A 16,884-nucleotide genomic window follows, 5' to 3' on the forward strand; every position below is an offset into this window, starting at 1 on the left:
GAGCAACTGCACGGAGAATTATTTGATTGCAGACTTTTCTGAAAACAGAGCCAGACTCTCCGAGAGTCTGGCTGGCATCTGCTACCACCCAGCCTCTTCGCAGGGAACTCCCGATGAAGGAAGCGCACTTTCCCAACTCTACCACACCTGGATTCAGGAAGGTTACACTCCCACGGCCTCGCCTGGATCCGCAGATTCTCAGCCCTCCTTTCTTGGTTCTGTGGGTCTCAGAGGACATCTCTCTGTCTTCCTCCTATGATGGCTGCTGCTGGACTCTACCCTTCTCTACTAGGGTGGGTGTGGCCTATGCCTACATCCCCTCTCCAGCATAGAACCTTCCACACAGCAGATATACAACAGGTATGTGAAATATGGAGCTGTTAATTTGACATCACTGAGCCAAATTTACGGAAGAGGTAATCACTTGTGCATGTTCATGAAAGGAAGAGAACCTTTGAGTACATGTATATGTTCCAATGTTACAGGGCAGACTAAAAGGGAAAAGAAAATACAAGAGGTGTTATCTTTTGTCTAATTCGTTATCTATGCTACTGTTAATTTCTTTGCCGTTTCCGAGAACACAGCTGTTCCACTGCTATCATTTCTTGTTCCAGACATCAAAACAAGATACATTTCCCAATTTATTGATCACATGGCAACAGTCTCATAAAGCTCAAGTAGGTAACAGCAATAAATGTGTGACTACTGTCATTCAACAACCCCCATGATGAAGGCATTTGAAATTTTGTTTATCAGCCAAAATATTTGAGAAATACAAAGGTCAACGTTGACACCAAACAAATAAAACAAGATCACACAAATGGAATACCGCGTGTGTCCTCCAACCCTCCCCGCCCTTGCACTACTCAGAATGCTGACCACTCTCTCTTCAAACAAGCCTGGAAATTGGTTTAAAATGGGCGGGAGGAGCTGCTGGAAGTGAATCTGGCTCAGGCCCTGGCTCCCCCACCGGCCCCAACTGCATCTCCTGCTTGGACCCTTGCTTGCTCATCTCTTAGAGCCTCTTCATACAGAGATGCGAAGGACCTGGCATCAGTGTTACTGAACTTGGCCAAATACTCCAGGACTCTCATCTTGGTGGTTTCAGCATGGGCCCGTGGCCCCCACAAGAACACACAGCAAGCAAGATCACTGTGGGACACCTGCAAGTACTCCAGGTAACCTTCCCGCACCCATTCTTCAGTCAGGAGCTTCCTGGGCTCCCCGTAGATGTGGTGCTCCCTGTCAGCATACACCCCCATGACACTCAGAGATTCCCACAGCTCCTTCTCAAAGGCACAGTTGCCTTCTGAGAAGATCAGGCCCAGGATCATTATCAGGAGGCTAGTCTTGGGCATGCTCTGATCATCATCCAGCATCCCATCATAGGTGAGGCCCAGAGCAGTGTTAAGCTCATAGGAGTGACCCACGGGGTCTACTTCCTTCACATCAATGCCAAGGGCCAGCTGCATGCACCCACACACCTTACTGAAGATCGCAGGGAATTGGTCTTCATAATTTTTGCCGACACATGACAGCATTTCGACTTTGGTGATCGGCTCCTTCATTCGATACTTATGGAGCAGGAGCTGCAGCAACTCACCCATCTTCACTTCTAGTGTCCCCAGATGTGAGGATTCATGTGCTGTTGGGTCCTGGCAGGCACCTGTGCCATCATGGAATTCACTGCCTGTAGTGATGGAATGTCAGTCAGAGAGGAGGCTCTTGGAAAACTGAGGAGGACTCAGTATGCCAGCAGCAGACACCTCCCTTTGGGTGCCAGATACCGGACTAGAGAAGGAAGAGTTAGTGGACTCGTGTTTCCCAGCTATGGGAATCACTGTCCACAACCTGCCTGGTGCCTCTCCTTGGGCCTGGGGTTGTCCTTCAGGCCTGTAGAGCTGACTCCTCTGATCCTCATGCATCTTGGCTTTCCTGGGGGCAGCTGGCACAAGGGTGGGTAGCGGCTGGTCGATGGAGGCCACCAGCCTGGGGAAGAGAGGGAGAGCATGAGTAGCTCAGCTGAGTACCACAGCCTGGATGGTGGAGATAAAGGCCCACTTACAGGCCTTCTCATTGGGTCGTTAAGGAGCGTCTCATAGGGCTGGTGTCCTGCTGTCAGGACTGTCCCTTGAGAAGCAGAAGGTGCAATGGAGAGACATGTCTTCCCAAGGGTGCAGTGGGATTGGGTTCTTTGGGGTCACCTCTGTTCTGTGTCAGTATTCAAGGGATTCATCTCACCTTGACTCTTTGATGCTGCCTGGGCCTTTTCTTCTCTGTGATCTGAAGGCACTGCCTCAGACCAAGACTTTCATCAGTTGGTTCTTGAAGCTCCTGTAAGATGAATTGTGGGGACTCTCAGGCTGCAGACTGCAAGCAGCACGCTCAGAACCCCAGATCTGACAGCAGGATGGGCTAGACTGTAGTTTCCACTGTGCTGGAGTGCAGAGTCCCCTCTTTGCTCAACTCAGGTTTTTGAGTTCCGACAGGGTCTGCACTTCACCCTTCTGCCCGCTTGAGGCAATGAATCAAACTCACAGAGGGAACAAAAGGCTATGCGGGCCTCACATCTGGCCATGCCTGCCCTAGGGCAGCAGCAAAATGCGGCCATATTCCCTGGGTGCATGTATACAAGTGTGATGCTCTTGGTCAGTCCTCACCATGACAAACGGCAGGGCCTGAGACTCTGCCTCTGTTATCTGAAGCACCTGCGGGCCCCCATCAGTATTCTGAGCTGGGAGTACTCTCAGTATTCCCTCCTGAAACTACGTTTGACACTCAGCAGGTCATACTTTCTATAGAAAGCTTTCTTAAATTTCATAAGTACAACTTTTGGATTATACCGGTTCCTCCCACCCCAAACCATCCCACCTCCTACTCCCTCTCCCATCCCATTCTTCATTAAGATTCTTTTTTCATAATTTTTTAAAAAATTTATTTATTTGAAAGTCAGAGCTACAGAGAGAGGAGAGGCAGAGAGAGAGAGAGAGAGAGAGAGAGAGAGAGAGAGAGAGAGAGGTCTTCCATCCACTGGTTCACTCCCTAGATGGCCACAACATCTGGAGCTGCGTCGATCTGAAGCCAGGAGCCAGGAGCTTCTTCCCAGTCTCCCACATGGGTGCAGGGGCCCAAGCACTTGGGCCATCTTCTACTGCTTTCCCAGGCCATAGCAGAGAGCTGGATCAGAAGTGGAGCCACCGGGTCTCAAACCAGCGCCCATGTGGGATGCCGACGTTTCAGGCCTGGGCATTAACCTGCTGCGCCACAGTGTCGTCCCCCAAGATTCATTTTTAATTATCTTGATATACAGAAGATCAACTCTATACTAAGTAAAGATTTCAACAATTTGCACCGACAGAGACACACAAAGTATAATGTACTGTTTGAAAACTAGTTTTACCGTTAATTCTCATAGTACAACACATTAAGGACAGAGGTCCTACATGGGGAACACAGTGACTCTGCTGTTGATGTAACAATTGACACTCTTATTTAGCAGGTCATATTTTTTAAAGGTTTATTTTATTTATTTGAAGGGCAGAGTTACAAAGAGGGAGAGAGACCGCCTTGCGGCGCTGGCATCCCAAATGGGCACCGGGTTTTAGTCCCAGTTGCTCCTCTTCCAGTCCAGTTGTCTGCTGTGGCCTGGGAGGGCAGTGGAGGATGGCCCAGGTGCTTGGGCCCCTGCACCCGCATGGAAGACCAGGAAGAAGCACCTGGCTCCTGGTTTTGGATCAGCTCAGTGCCGGCCGCTGCGGCCATTTGGGGAGTGAACCAACAGAAGGAAGACCTTTCTCTCTGTCTCTCTCTCTCTGTCTATAACTCTACCTGTCAAGTAAACAAACAAACAAACAAAAAAAGAGGGAGAGAGAAAGTGAGAGAGAGGTCAGGGTTGGGTGAGGGCTGGGCCAGCCCATAGCCGGGAACCAGGAGCTTCATTCAGGTCTCCCACGTGGGCGCAGGGGCCCAGGGACTTGGGCTATTATCTGCTGCTTTCCCAGGCACATTACCAGGGAGCTGGATTAGAAGTGGATCAGACAGGACTTGAACTGGTGCCCATATGGGATGTCGGTGTTGCAGGCGATGGCTCAACCTATTATACAACTATGCTGGCCTTTTCAGCAGGTCACAAGACCATTTTGTCAGGACACCAGATCGTTCCCTGTGTTGACCTGATATCACCCACTCAAAACAAGTTCCTCACGTCCCTGGGTGCACACAGATGGAAGTGAGGTGCTAGCGCATTCTGTCTGCATGTGTGGGATTTCCAGGGATATCAGCAAAATGCAACTTTTTATGGACTAGGGGCTCCTTAGCTTCTCCTCTGCCCTATCCACCTGGTCTCCTGCCAGGGCCTGCCCGTCCTTACCCCTGCTGCTCCTGAGTTTAACTGACCTCTCCCTTTAGGCCAAGATCTCCACTCCCTGAGGACTCCCCACATGCCTGGCCCTTGCAGAAATCAGCATCCTGTGTAGGGTCACTCCTGAGCCAGACCCTCAGGATAGAGAACAGGAGGTTTTCAAACTCCGTAGGGTCCCATCCTTCTTGGCTGTGGGCCCATTCAGTGTTCACCAAGTGTCCATGCCTTGGCTTCTGGTAGATCCTGGGACTCCTCCCTCTGTTGATGGAGCGTGCTCCCCTGTGCTGACCTGATGCTTCCCTTCAGACCACAGATCTCAATTTCCTGATACTTGGGAGACACAGGTGAGTGTACATCAGCTCTGCACAAACCTGCATGAGGTTTCTCAAGGAAAGCAATTTCAGGGGAGCCTCCTCTCTCTGGGGTGTCATCCAAGTGTTCATCCTCGGTCCTCAGTGGGCCCAGGCCCTTTATGTCTATTCATGCTGCACAGGTCCTCACAGGGCCGATGGCAGGGGCAGGCTGCGGGGAGGGGGCCTTGTTCTGGAGCCTCAGCCCCCACCCCCGTTCTGGAGCCCGAGCCCCACCCCCACCCCCACCCCCACCCCGTTCTCCCTGTGCCCTTCCCTCGGTCCCTGACGGAGCGGGGCTCCCCTCCGAGGCCTCCACGGCAGGGACGTCCGTCGCAGCCTGCCTCCACGCGCAGGGCTTCCCGGGGCCGATGCAGGGAAAGCACGGGCTCTGGGGGTCCTTGGACTGGGCTGACGTGGGGAGCAAGCGCGGTGTGCCCCCTGGGCCCCTCAGCGCGGTGTCCCCCCTGGGCCCCTCAGCGCGGTGTCCCCCCTGGGCCCCTCAGCGCGGTGTCCCCCCTGGGCCCCTCAGCGCGGAGCCTCTCCGGGCCGTCCAGCTCTGCGCACCCGTCTTGCCCACGTCACTCTGAGGCTGCGCCTCCCAGAGTCCCCGGATGTGGAAGATGGGAGCCGGGATCTGCTCCACACGCGGGCCCCAGGAGGTGTGGCGCCGAGAGCAGGGGCAGGGCTGCGTCTTTGGGGCCCTCTGTGGGGGCTGGGGGCTTCCTAGCTACCCCTCGGGTCCAAGCTGGACTCCTCACAGAGCCTGGGCCCCGTGCCCCACGAAGAGTGGAACCACCCACCTCAGACGTTCCTCTTGCATCACCAGGCGGAAGTTGGGCGAGCTCACATCTTCCGGGTCGCTGGTGGGCAGAGGTCAGAGGGCATTGCTATCCCGGGGGCCTCGCGGTCCTCCCAGCGACTCCTCCCCTGGTGCTCGGCATAGCCCGGAGCCCTGGTCCTCTGCGGAATCTTCTCCCATCAGACCAAGGCGCCGACCGCCAGGGTCCCGTGACGCGGTAATGGTGAGAAGGGAGTGGTGTGGCTCCAGGGCGTCCTGGGGACCTGCAGGGCGGCAAGCAGGGCTGGGCTGAGTTGCGGGGGCGTCTTCTCTCTTCTCGGGTGGTTGGTCCCATCCTGGCTTCTGGATTAAGTGCTCCGTGGAAAGTGAGAGGTGTCCCTGCTACCCTGGAGCCTTTGTCCAGGGGCAGCCAGTGCACGAAGAGTCTGTGCGTGCCAGGCCAGACGCTTCATGGGGCCTGCGGTACCCATGGCCATGCCCATCGCTCAGAGAAGACACCCGTCTTCCACGGGTGCCTGAATCAGCCAGACACACCGGGGCACTTGAAAGGGTTCCTGCGAAGATTTGTATTGTTTATTTTATTCGCAGAAATAGAATAGTTTTCATTTATCTCAAAGATGCTATTCGAAGAACAAATCGATACCGCCATGCCCCACTACCCCTTCCTTTTTTGCTTTTAATTTTTCGATACTGTATTTTCAACGTACTTAATGATCACAGGCTTAAGACTCCATTAAGTATAGTGCTCAATTAGTGGAAAGTTGAAGGAGCACGTTTCCACCATATTCCAGAATATTGACCGATCTGTAAAAAATAATCAAATCATAAGAACTCAGTTTCACCCTTAAACATTCAGGTTCCAGATAGCTACATATAGCTGTATGTGATTTGTATTTATATCTACATCTATGTTCACAAAGACATATGTATACAGTGGGCCTTGAAATAGTCATGGCAAATGAACATCGTCTTTTCTTACCAGTAGTAGTATTTTTTCCAAAATTTTATTATTGTAAAATATACATAAGATAACGTTGACTAATCATTTCTGATTATCGATTTCAGAGGCATTAAGCATACTCACACTGTTGTGGCGCTATCACTACCAGCCACCTTCGAAATTTTTTCATCTTCACAAACTGAAAGTCTGTCCCCATTAAACACTCACTCCCTATCCTCATTTCCACAAGCCCCTGAAAATCACCATCGTACTCTCTGTCTATATGAATGTGATGCCTCTGAATATCCCTTGTAAGTGGACTACTACTGTATTTGTCCTTTAGTGACTGGCCTGTTCACTTAGCATAAGGTCCTCTGGTCTCACCCACATTGTAGTGTATATTGGCAAACCTTTCCTTTTTAAATGGTTGAGTAATATTGCATTTTGTGGATGTTAGACAACTATTTCCTCCCATTCTGTTGGTTACCTTGTGACTTTGCCGATTTTTTTGTAGTTCAGACTTCTCAGCTTGATGTAATCCCGTTGGACAATTTTGGCTTTGATTGCCTACACTTTTGGGTTTTCTCCAAAAAGTCCTTGCCTGTGCCAATGCCTTGCAGAGTTTCCCCAATGTTCCCTGGTAATTTGATGGTGTAGGTCGAAGATTTAGGTCCTTGTTCCATTTTGAGTGGATTTGGTGTAAGATGTGAGGCAATGTGTCCAGTCATCCAAGGACAGACCCTTGTTTGGTTTTAAACTTTGGGATATATTAGTCATGCTGCTATGAACATGAGTATACAATCATCTCTTTGAAACTGTGCTTTCAAGACTTTGGAATATGTATCCAGATGTGGAATGCTTGGGTCATACCATAATCCTACTTCTAATATTTTGAGGAGCTGCCAGATTTTCCATAGCAGCTGTACCGTTTTATATGCTAACAGTACACCAGTCCTCCAGTTTCTCCATCTGCCCTGCAACACTTGCTATTCTTTGCTTTTTTCATCGTAGCCCTCCACATGAATGGTTAAGTGTTTCTCATTGTGGGTGTGATTTGCATTTGCCTAATGATGGGTGAGTCACCTAATGATTAGTTGAACAGTTTTTCTTGTGCTTATTGACCACTTGTGTATCTTTGTTGAGGAATGTCTTTTGCCAATTTTTAATCAGGGCATTTGTTGTTGAGACATAAGGGTGCTTCACATTTCCTGGATAGTAACACCTCCACAGATATGATTCACAAATATTTTCTCCCATTCCATGTTCATCGAGGTGTGAAAAACTTGAACTCATGCAGAGATTTTATTCAAGAAAAGTGGGTGGAAAACACCAGTTATGAAACAATTATGTGTGGATTTCCAGTGTCTTTTACACCAAAATAACCTTGTCTTTTAAAAATTATTTATTTTTATTTCTTTGAATGAGAGAGAGACAGGCATAGAGAGGGAGTGAGTCTGAAGAGGGAGAGGGATAGAAAAAGGGAGAGGGAGAGTGAAGAGAGGGAGAGGGAGAGTGAAGAGAGGGAGAGGGACAGCAAGCGGGAGAGGGACAGGGAGCAGGAGAGGGAAAGGAAGATGAGGGAGAGAGAGAGAGGAAAAAGAGGGAGAGAGAGAGGGAAGAGGGAAGAGAGGGAGAGGGAGAGGGACAACGAGAGGCAGAGGGAAGATAGGGAGAGGGGAGAGGCAGAGATCCTCCAACCACTGGTTCACTCCCCAAATGCTTGCAAGAGTGGGTGCTATGCCAAGTTGAAGCTAGTACCCTGGAACTCAATCCAGGTCTTCCACATTGTAGTAGGGACCCACGTACTTGAGCCATCGCCTGCTGCCTTACAAGGTTCACATTAGTAGGGAGCTGGAATCCTAATGGAGGCAGAGGCTCAATCCAAGGTACTCTTGTGATTTTTTAACATCTGAAACAATGGTATATTGGCATTTACAAGGAAAGAGTCAGTGAATCCATACTTATCACTATGTACCAAATGATCAGACATCCACACATTTTCTATCCTCTATCTAATAGCTGCCCCAAATAAGAGAAAACATGTGATAACTTCCTTTTCTTGGCATGGCTTTCATCATTACCGTGATGGTCTCCATTGAATCCATCTCATTGCAGATGTCATGATTTCCTTTTTTATGTCTGAATAATATTCGATTGCACTTTCTTGATGCAGCCATGAGTTGGTAGGCATCTAGGTTGATTCCATATCTAAGATATTGTGAATTGTTGTGTGTTATAAACATAGGAGTGCAGATAAATCTTTCATATGCTACTTTCATTTCCTTTGGATGTATTTCCAGGTCGGGATAGCTGGGTCATATGATAGATCTATTTATAGTTTTCTGATGAATTTCCATACAATCTTCTGCAATGGTTTTACCATGCTACATTCCTGTTAATAGTGTATTAGAAGTACCCTTTTCTATACATCCTCACCATAACTTACTATTTTTCGATTTGAGGATGATAGTCATTCTTTTTTTTAAAAGATTTATGTTATTTATTTGAAAGACAGAGTTACACAGAGAGGTAGAGACAGAGCGAGAGGCCTTCCATCTGCTGGTTCACTTCCCAGATGGCCGCAACGGCCACAGCTGCGCCCATCTGAAGCCAGGAGCCAGGAGCTTCCTCTGGGTCTCCCACGCGGGTGCAGGGGCCCAAGGACCTGGGCCATCTTCTGCTGCTTTCCCAGGCCATAGCAGAGAGATGGACAGGAAGAGGAGCAGCTGGGACCGCGCTTCAGGCCAGGGCTTTACCCCGCTGCGCCACAGCGCCAGCCCCAAAGGGGATGATAGCCATTCTAACTGGGGTGAGGTGATGCCTCATTCTTGTTTTTGATGTCTAGTGACTCTGAGCATTCTGTCTTGTGTGTGTTAGCCACATGTGTGTCTTACTTTGAAAAATGCTTGTTCAAATCCCCTTTCCAATTCTTAACTGGATTGTTTTTTATGTTGTTGTTGAATTTCTCAATCTCATTTTATATTTTGGATTTTAATCCTTTATCCAATGTATAGTTTGCGAATACTTCCCATATTCTGTTGGTTTTCAGTTTGTTGACTGCTGTGCAGAAGCTTCTTAGTTTAATGCAATCAAATGTGTGTAGTTTTCCTTTTATTGCCTGTACTTCATGGTTATTTTATAAGAAGTCTTGGCCTAGGCCATTGTGTTGCAGCATTTTCCCTATGTGTTCCTCTAGTAATGTCATCATTTCAGGTCTTAGGTTTAGCTGCTTGATTCATTGTGAGTGGATTTTTGTAAAGGTTGCATGGCATGGGTCTTGTTTCAAAATTCCGTATGTGGAAATCTAATATTTCCATCATCATTTGTTGAAGAGACTGTCTTTTCTCCAGGGATCCATTGGTCAATGATTAGCTGCTGATACATGTGTGAATTAATTTCCAAGGATTCTATTCTGTTCCATTGTTCTATTAGTCTATTTTTGTGGCAATATCAGTCCATTTGATTATTATGGCCCTATAGTATGTCTTGAATTCTGGTATTTTGATACTTCTGTATTTTTTATTGCTTAAGATTGATTTGACTAGTAGAGGTAGTTTGTGTTTCCAAATAAATTTTAGGAATTTCTTTCCTATGTCTTTGAAGCATGTCTGATGTATTTTGGTTTGTATAGCATTGAGCCTGCAAATTGCTTTGGGTAACATGGACTTTTTGATGATATCAATTCTTCCAATCCATGAACATGAAAGTTTCTTTCATTTTTGGTGTGTTCTTTATTTCTTTCATTAATGTCTTGTAATTTTTTTGTAGAAATCTTTCCTGTCCCTGGTTAAAATTATCCCAAGGTTTTTAAATTTTTCATAGCTATGGCTGAGGATTTGCCATATATTGCCTTGATGCTGGGTATGGATTTGTAATACAGTGCCTTTACTTTGTTGAGATATCTTCTTTTTAAGAATTTTATTTAAGGTATACAAACTTCATGCATTTCATATATACAAATTCAGGAACATAGTGAACTTACCATCCTACCCTCCCACCTGCCCACATTCCTACCCTGTTTCCTCCTCCCTCTCCTATTCCCATTCTTAAATTTTTTTAACAAGGATCTGTTTTAAGTTAACTTTATGCTCATAAGGTTAACCCTACAGTAAGTAAAGTGTTCAGAAAATAGTCTTAATTTAAAAACTCCATTGCATTGTGATCAGTAAAAATACATGCTATGGCAGCTAAGGCCGGTGCGCGGTGCCATTCTGAAGCCAGGAGCCAGGTGCTTCCTCCTGGTCTCCCATATGGGTGCAGGGCCCAAGCACTTGGGCCATCCTCCACTGCCTCTCCAGGCCACAGCAGAGAGCTGGACTGGAAGAGGAGCAACCAGGACAGAATCCAGCGCCTCGACCAGGACTAGAACCCGGGGTGCCAGCACCGCAGGAGGAGGAATAGCCTAGTGAGCCACGGCGCCAGCTAGACCTTGTCTAAATAAGATCAGAGTTGGCGAACTCAAAAGACTTCCATAGCCTTGGCAACTCATGACAAGAGTCTAGGGTGATTACTGATGCCATAAATAAGAATGTCAATTTGTTAAGTTGACAACAGGAGTCACTGTGCACTTACTCCTCATGTGGGAACTCTATCCTTAATGTGTTATACATCATGATTTAATGCTATAACTAGTACTCAAATAGAATTTTTCACTTTGTGTTTCTGAGTGGGTGCATACTATTGAAAGCTTTACTTAAGATATGCTAAATTGATCTTCTCTACATAAAGAGAATTGAAAATGAATCTTGATGTGAATGGAAGGGGAGAGGGAACGGGAGAGGGGAGGGCTGAGTGGGGGAGGGAAGTTATGGGCGGGGGGAGCCATTGTAATCCATAAGCTGTACTTTGGAAATTTATATTCATTAAATAAAAGTTAAAAAAAATACATGCTATTGTTGCAGTTTATTTCTCAACAATGTTGCAGTGGGTTCCTTTCTAAGAGGAGGAGCATGGTGGGGGCAAGAGGCGTGGAGTCAGTACACAGACCCTGGGAGTCGGGTGAAAGTGGGCTTGAGGCAAGCAACCTGCAGACTTGTTTATTTCAGTTAGTACAACAGCTTATATAGCCAAGGCCAGCCAATCCGGTCAAGGGGCAGTCTATGCCCCAACCAGTCACAGCTTGTTGCCAGGCAGTTTCCAAAGCCATCCAATCACAGCCCGTTGCCAGTCAGGCTCTTGTTGCCAGGCAGTTTCCAAAGCCATCCAGTCACAGCCCGTTGCCAGGCAGGCTTCTTTTGCCATGTGAGTTTCAAAGCCATTCCTGAGTAACTGATGCTTGCTTGCCAGCGGCCATCTTGGCATGGCCTTCTCATTGCACCACATGCTATGATTTATTTTTTTTTATTTGTTGAGACTTCTTTTATGAAAAAGTTTATGGTTTATCCTGGAAAATGTCCCATGCACTGAAAAGGGAATGTCTATTCTGCAGCTATGCGATGAAATTTCCTGTATATTTCTGTTAGGTCCATTTGATATGGAGTGTAGATTACCTCTCTTGTTTCTTTTTTTATTTATTTTAAATTTATTTTTAAGGAATACAAATTTTATAAGTACAACTATAGGAATATAGTTATTCTTCCCGCCATACCCACACTCCCACCCCTCCTCCTCCTCCATCTCCCCTTGACAGTAACATTCTCCATTAAGATTCTTTTTCAATTAACTTTGTACATAGAAGTCTAAATCTATACTAAGTAAAGATTTTAACAGTTTGCACATGCACACACACACACAAAAAAAACTGAGAGCAAGTTTTACAGTACACTCTTAAATAATAAACTCATTGAGGACAGAGGTCCTGCATGAGGAGTTAGTGCATACTTATTCCTGCTGTTAATTTAACAATTAAGAGTCTTATGTATGTCATAGTTTCAGGTCTTAGGTTTAGTTGCTTGATTCACTGTGAGTGGTTTTTTGTAAAGGTTGCATGGTAAAGGTCTTGTTTCAAACACCTGTCTCCCATGGGTGCCTGAATCAGCCAGACACACCAGGGCACTTGAAAGGGTTCCTGTGAAGATTTTTATTGTTTATTTTATTCGTAGAAATAGAATCATTTTCATTTATGTCAAAGATGCTATTCTAAGAACAAATCAATACCGCTATGCCTCTCTCCTCCTTTCTTTCCTTTATTTTCTTCTAATTTTTGTGATAAGGTACTTTCAATTTACTTAATAATCACAGGCTCACGATGCCAGGAAATAAAGTGCTCAGCATGTAAAAATTTAAAAGACTCATTGTTCCACAAGAATATTGACAGTGTTATAAGCAAGAATCAAATCAGAAGATGTCAATTTCCCTCATGTACTTTCACACAGAAATATTGATAGGTGTATGTAATTTGCAGTTATATTTACATCCATATTCTAAAAATTTGTATATAACAGGTCTTCAAAAAGTCATTATAAATGCACTTTATCTTTTCTTCCCATAAACACTACTTTTTTTCCAAGCCTCTTTATTGTGGCAAAATATGCATAACAGAAAATTCACTAATCATTTATAAGTGTCTTGTTCAATGGCATTAATCATATTCACACTGTTGTACCACTATCACCATAACCCTATTTTTTTATTTTTTGAGGTACTGCCATATTATTTCCATAGCAGCTGTACTGTTTTATATGCTCACAGTACACCAGATCTCCAATTTCTCCACCTCCTCTCCAACACTTGTTACTTTCTGCATTTTTCATAGTAGCCATCCCAATGTATGTAGTGTCTCATTGTGGTTTTGATTTCCATTTCCCTAACAATTAGTAATCTTGAGTATCTTTTTCTGTGCTTATTGAACCACTTGTGTATATTCTTTGAAGAATGTCCTTTGCCAATTTTTAATCAAGTTATTTGATATTCTATTGTTAAGTCATATGGGTGCTTCACATATGCTGGACATTAATGCCATCTCAGACATATGATTTGCAAATATTTTGTCCCATTCTCTGTTCACTGAGGTGTAAAAATCTTAAGCTCTATGCAGAGATTTTTCCAAGAAATATGGGTAGAAATGCAGATTATGAAACAACTATGCATTGATTTCTTTTTTTAATATTTTTATTTTTTTATTTGAGAGGTAGAGTTACAGTGAGAGGGAGAGACAGAGAGAAACGTCTTCCATCTTGTTGTTCACTCCCCAAATGGCCACAATGGAGCTGAGCTGATCCAAAGCCAGGAGCCAGGAGCTTCTTCTGGGTCTCCCACGTGTGTGCAGGGGCCCATGCACTTGGGCCATCTTCTGCTGCCTTCCCAGGCCATAGCAGAGAGCTGGATCAGAAGAGGAGCAGCTGGGACTAGAACTGGTGCACATATGGGATGTCGGCACCGCAGGCGGAGGATTAACCTGTGCCACAGTGCTAGCCCCGCATGGATTTCATAAGTTTATTGTACCAGGCTAAACATATCTTTTAAAAAACACTTTATTTTTTGCTTTGAAATATAGACAGAGGGAATATGTGTGTGTGTGTGCTGTGTATGTGTGTGTGTGTTTGAGAGAGTGCCAGGTAGTGATAGCCAGCTTAATAGAGAATTACTCTAGAGAATTACTCTAACCTTTGGTTTACTCCCCAAATGCTTGCAAGACCTGGTGATATGCCAAGTTGAAGCCAGTGTCTTGGAACTCAATGCAGGTCTCCCACATGGTGGCAGGGACCCAAGTACTTGAGCCATCACCTGCTGCTCTGCAGGGTACCCATTAGCAGAGTGCTGGAATCCTAAATTGAGCAGAGGCACACACTCAGGCACTCTGATAAGAGATGCCAGTCTCCCAAGTGGCTGTCTTAACCACTGCAATAAACATTTGCCTACTCATAAATTTACCTGCTTTCCACAAGTTTTGAAGTACTCACATATATAAACCTATTTCATTAAGCAATTTCTAATCTTAGTATTGCTGCTTCAGACTTACACTGCTTGTTCTTTTTCTGATATACTCACTATATGCTGTGAAACAAGGTTTCAGAAGGGCCTGTGTTCAGTCAGGTGGCCACATGAGGTGCACACAGAGACACCCCGACCAACTGGTTTACTTCCTTCATAATAGCAACTTTTGGGGCTGGGTCAGAACAATGCTAGGAACCACAATTATACCCAACTCTCCGGTGTGGGTGGCACAGCTGAATTACTGTAGGGATCATCTAATGCCTCCCAGGATGGGTGCACATTAGCAAGAAGCCAGGATCAAGGCAGAGCCAAGGACTCAAACCCTGGCACTCAGATATGTGCTGCAGTTATCCTACTTGGTATCTGAACCACTATGTCAACTGCCTGCCATGTCTTTTGGTTTTCTTTTTCCCTTCTATAATTAACTAAGGCTGAATTTTTTTACAGAATTCACAGTCCAATCCTCACAGGGACTTTGCTACCTATAGATAACCCAGTAAATCTTCAATGAATTTAAACAGAATTGATATTTGTTGAATATCCTCTTTTTCAACAGTGAATGTGGCATACTGTTATGTTTATTTCACATTTTTCTGAATCTATTAGGAAACTCTTACAGTTGTCTCTACAAAGCTCTTGGATATTTTTTAAGGGTTTGTTCATTTAACTCCACAACAACAAAACAAACAACCCACTTAAGAGATGGGCCAAAGACCTCAATAGACATTTTTCAAAAGAGGAAATCCAAATGGCCAACAGGCACATGAAAAAATGTTCAAGATCACTAGCAATCAGGGAAATGCAAATCAAAACCACAATGAGGTTCCACCTCACCCCGGTGAGAATGGCTTACATTCAGAAATCTACCAACAACAGATGCTGGAGAGGATGTGGGGAAAAAGGGACACTAACCCACTGTTGGTGGGAAGGCAAACTGGTAAAGCCACTCTGGAAGTCTGTCTGGAGATTCCTCAGAAACCTGAATATAACCCTACCATTCAACCCAGCCATCCCATTCCTTGGAATTTACCAAAAGGAAATTAAATTGGGAAACAACAACAACAACAAAAAAATGGTCTGCACCTTAATGTTTATTGCAGCTCAATTCACAATAGCTAAGACCTGGAATCAACCTAAATGCCCATCAACAGTAGACTGGATAAAGAAATTATGGGATATGTACTGTAGAATACTATACAGCAGTAAAAAACAATGAAATCCAGTCATTTGCAATAAAATGGAGGAATCTGGAAAACATTATGCTGAATGAAATAAGCCAGTCCCAAAGGGACAAATATCCTATGTTCTCCCTGATCGGTGACAACTAACCGAGCACCAAAAAGGAAACCTGTTAAAGTGAAATGAACACTATGAGAAATGGTTACTTGATCAGCCCTTGCCCTGACTGTTGATGTATAACTTAATACATTATTCCTCTTAGTATTTTTTGTCTGTTCTACTTAATACTATTGATTGAATTCTGTAATTAATACACAGTTATTCTTAAGTGTTGAAACTTAACTGAAAAGTGATCCCTGTTAAATATAAGAGTGGGAATAAGAGAGGGAAGAGATGTACAATTTGGGACATGCTCAAGCTGACTTGCCCCAAATGGTAGAGTTAGAAACATACCAGGGGATTCCAATTCAATCCCATCAAGGTGGCATGTACCAATACCATCTCACTAGTCCAAGTGATCAATTTCTGTTCACAATTGATCATAGTGATAGGACTAAGAGCCAAAGGGATCACATAAACAAGAATAGTGTCTGCAAATACTAACTGATAGAATAAAAAAGGGAGAGAACGATTCAACATCTGAAGTGAGATACACAGCAGACTCATAGAATGGCAGATGTCCTAAACAGTACTCTGGCCTCAGGATCAGCCCTTAAGGCATGCTGATCTGGCTGAAAAGCCCATGAGAGTATTTCAGGCATGGAAAGCCAAGACACTCTGGCAAAAAAAAAAAATGACCTAAATGAAAGATCTCCACGAGTGAGATCCCAGTTGAAAGAACAGGTCATCAAAGAAGGAGGTACCTTTCTCTGAAGGGAGGAGAGAACTTCCACTTTTACTACGACCTTGTCTAAATATGATCAGAGTCGCTGAACTCAAAAGGCTTCCATAGACTTGGCAACTCATGACAAGAGCCTAGGGTGATTACTGATGCCATAAACAAGAGTGTCAATTTGTTAAGTCAACAACAGGAGTCACTGTGCACTTACTCCTCATGTAGGATCTCTGTCCTTAATGTGCTGTACATTGTGATTTAATGCTATAACTAGTACTCAAATAGAATTTTTCACTTTGTGTTTCTATGTGGGTGCAAACTGTTGAAATCTTTACTTAATATATGCTAAACTGATCTTCTGTATATAAAGAGAATTGAAAATGAATCTTGATGTAAATGGAAGGGGAGAGGGAGCGGGAGATGGGAGGGTTGCAGGTGGAAGGGAAGTTATGGAGGGGAAGCCATTGTAATCCATAAGCTGTACTTTGGAAATTTATATTCATTAAATAAAAGTTAAAAAAAAGGTTTGTTCATTTAAATTTG

General features: G+C 44.9%; 2 protein-coding genes across 4 annotated transcripts in view; one reads left to right on the plus strand and one right to left on the minus strand.

The window, feature by feature from the left end:
- Positions 1–492: 492 nt before the first annotated feature.
- LOC103352053 (melanoma-associated antigen 10) lies at positions 493–5,641 on the minus strand. Its single transcript, XM_051831613.3, has 4 exons — positions 5,514–5,641; positions 2,242–2,334; positions 1,852–1,989; positions 493–1,686 (listed from the first exon to the last, which is right to left on the minus strand). The coding sequence occupies exons 3-4, from the start codon at positions 1,923–1,925 to the stop codon at positions 951–953; spliced, it is 810 nt and encodes a 269-aa protein (XP_051687573.1). The 5' UTR covers positions 1,926–1,989; positions 2,242–2,334; positions 5,514–5,641; the 3' UTR covers positions 493–950.
- Positions 5,593–16,884, plus strand: part of TMEM185A (transmembrane protein 185A) — a 75,344-nt gene continuing 64,052 nt past the window's right edge. For 2 of the 3 annotated variants that reach the window (XM_089323712.1, XM_089323716.1), the window contains exon 1: positions 5,596–5,735. The gene's annotated coding sequence lies outside the window, so the exon portion shown is untranslated. Of the gene's footprint in view, positions 5,736–16,884 lie in introns of all 3 variants that reach the window. The other variant, XM_089323717.1, reaches the window with a different exon arrangement.

The sequence above is a fragment of the Oryctolagus cuniculus genome, chromosome X, assembly GCF_051225735.1.
Source record: "Oryctolagus cuniculus isolate XC-2025 breed Fujian yellow rabbit chromosome X, ASM5122573v1, whole genome shotgun sequence".
NCBI classification, from domain to species: Eukaryota; Metazoa; Chordata; class Mammalia; order Lagomorpha; family Leporidae; genus Oryctolagus; species Oryctolagus cuniculus.

What these genes read in the sequence shown, in the direction of transcription:
- LOC103352053 (XM_051831613.3), bottom strand. Translation starts at nt 1,925, where the DNA reads ATGCATGAGGATCAGAGGAGTCAGCTCTACAGGCCTGAAGGACAACCC. An exon ending in CAAGGAGAGGCACCAGGCAG is followed by an intron (nt 1,687 to 1,851) that starts GTTGTGGACAGT and finishes CACTACAGGCAG; the next exon opens with TGAATTCCATGATGGCACAG.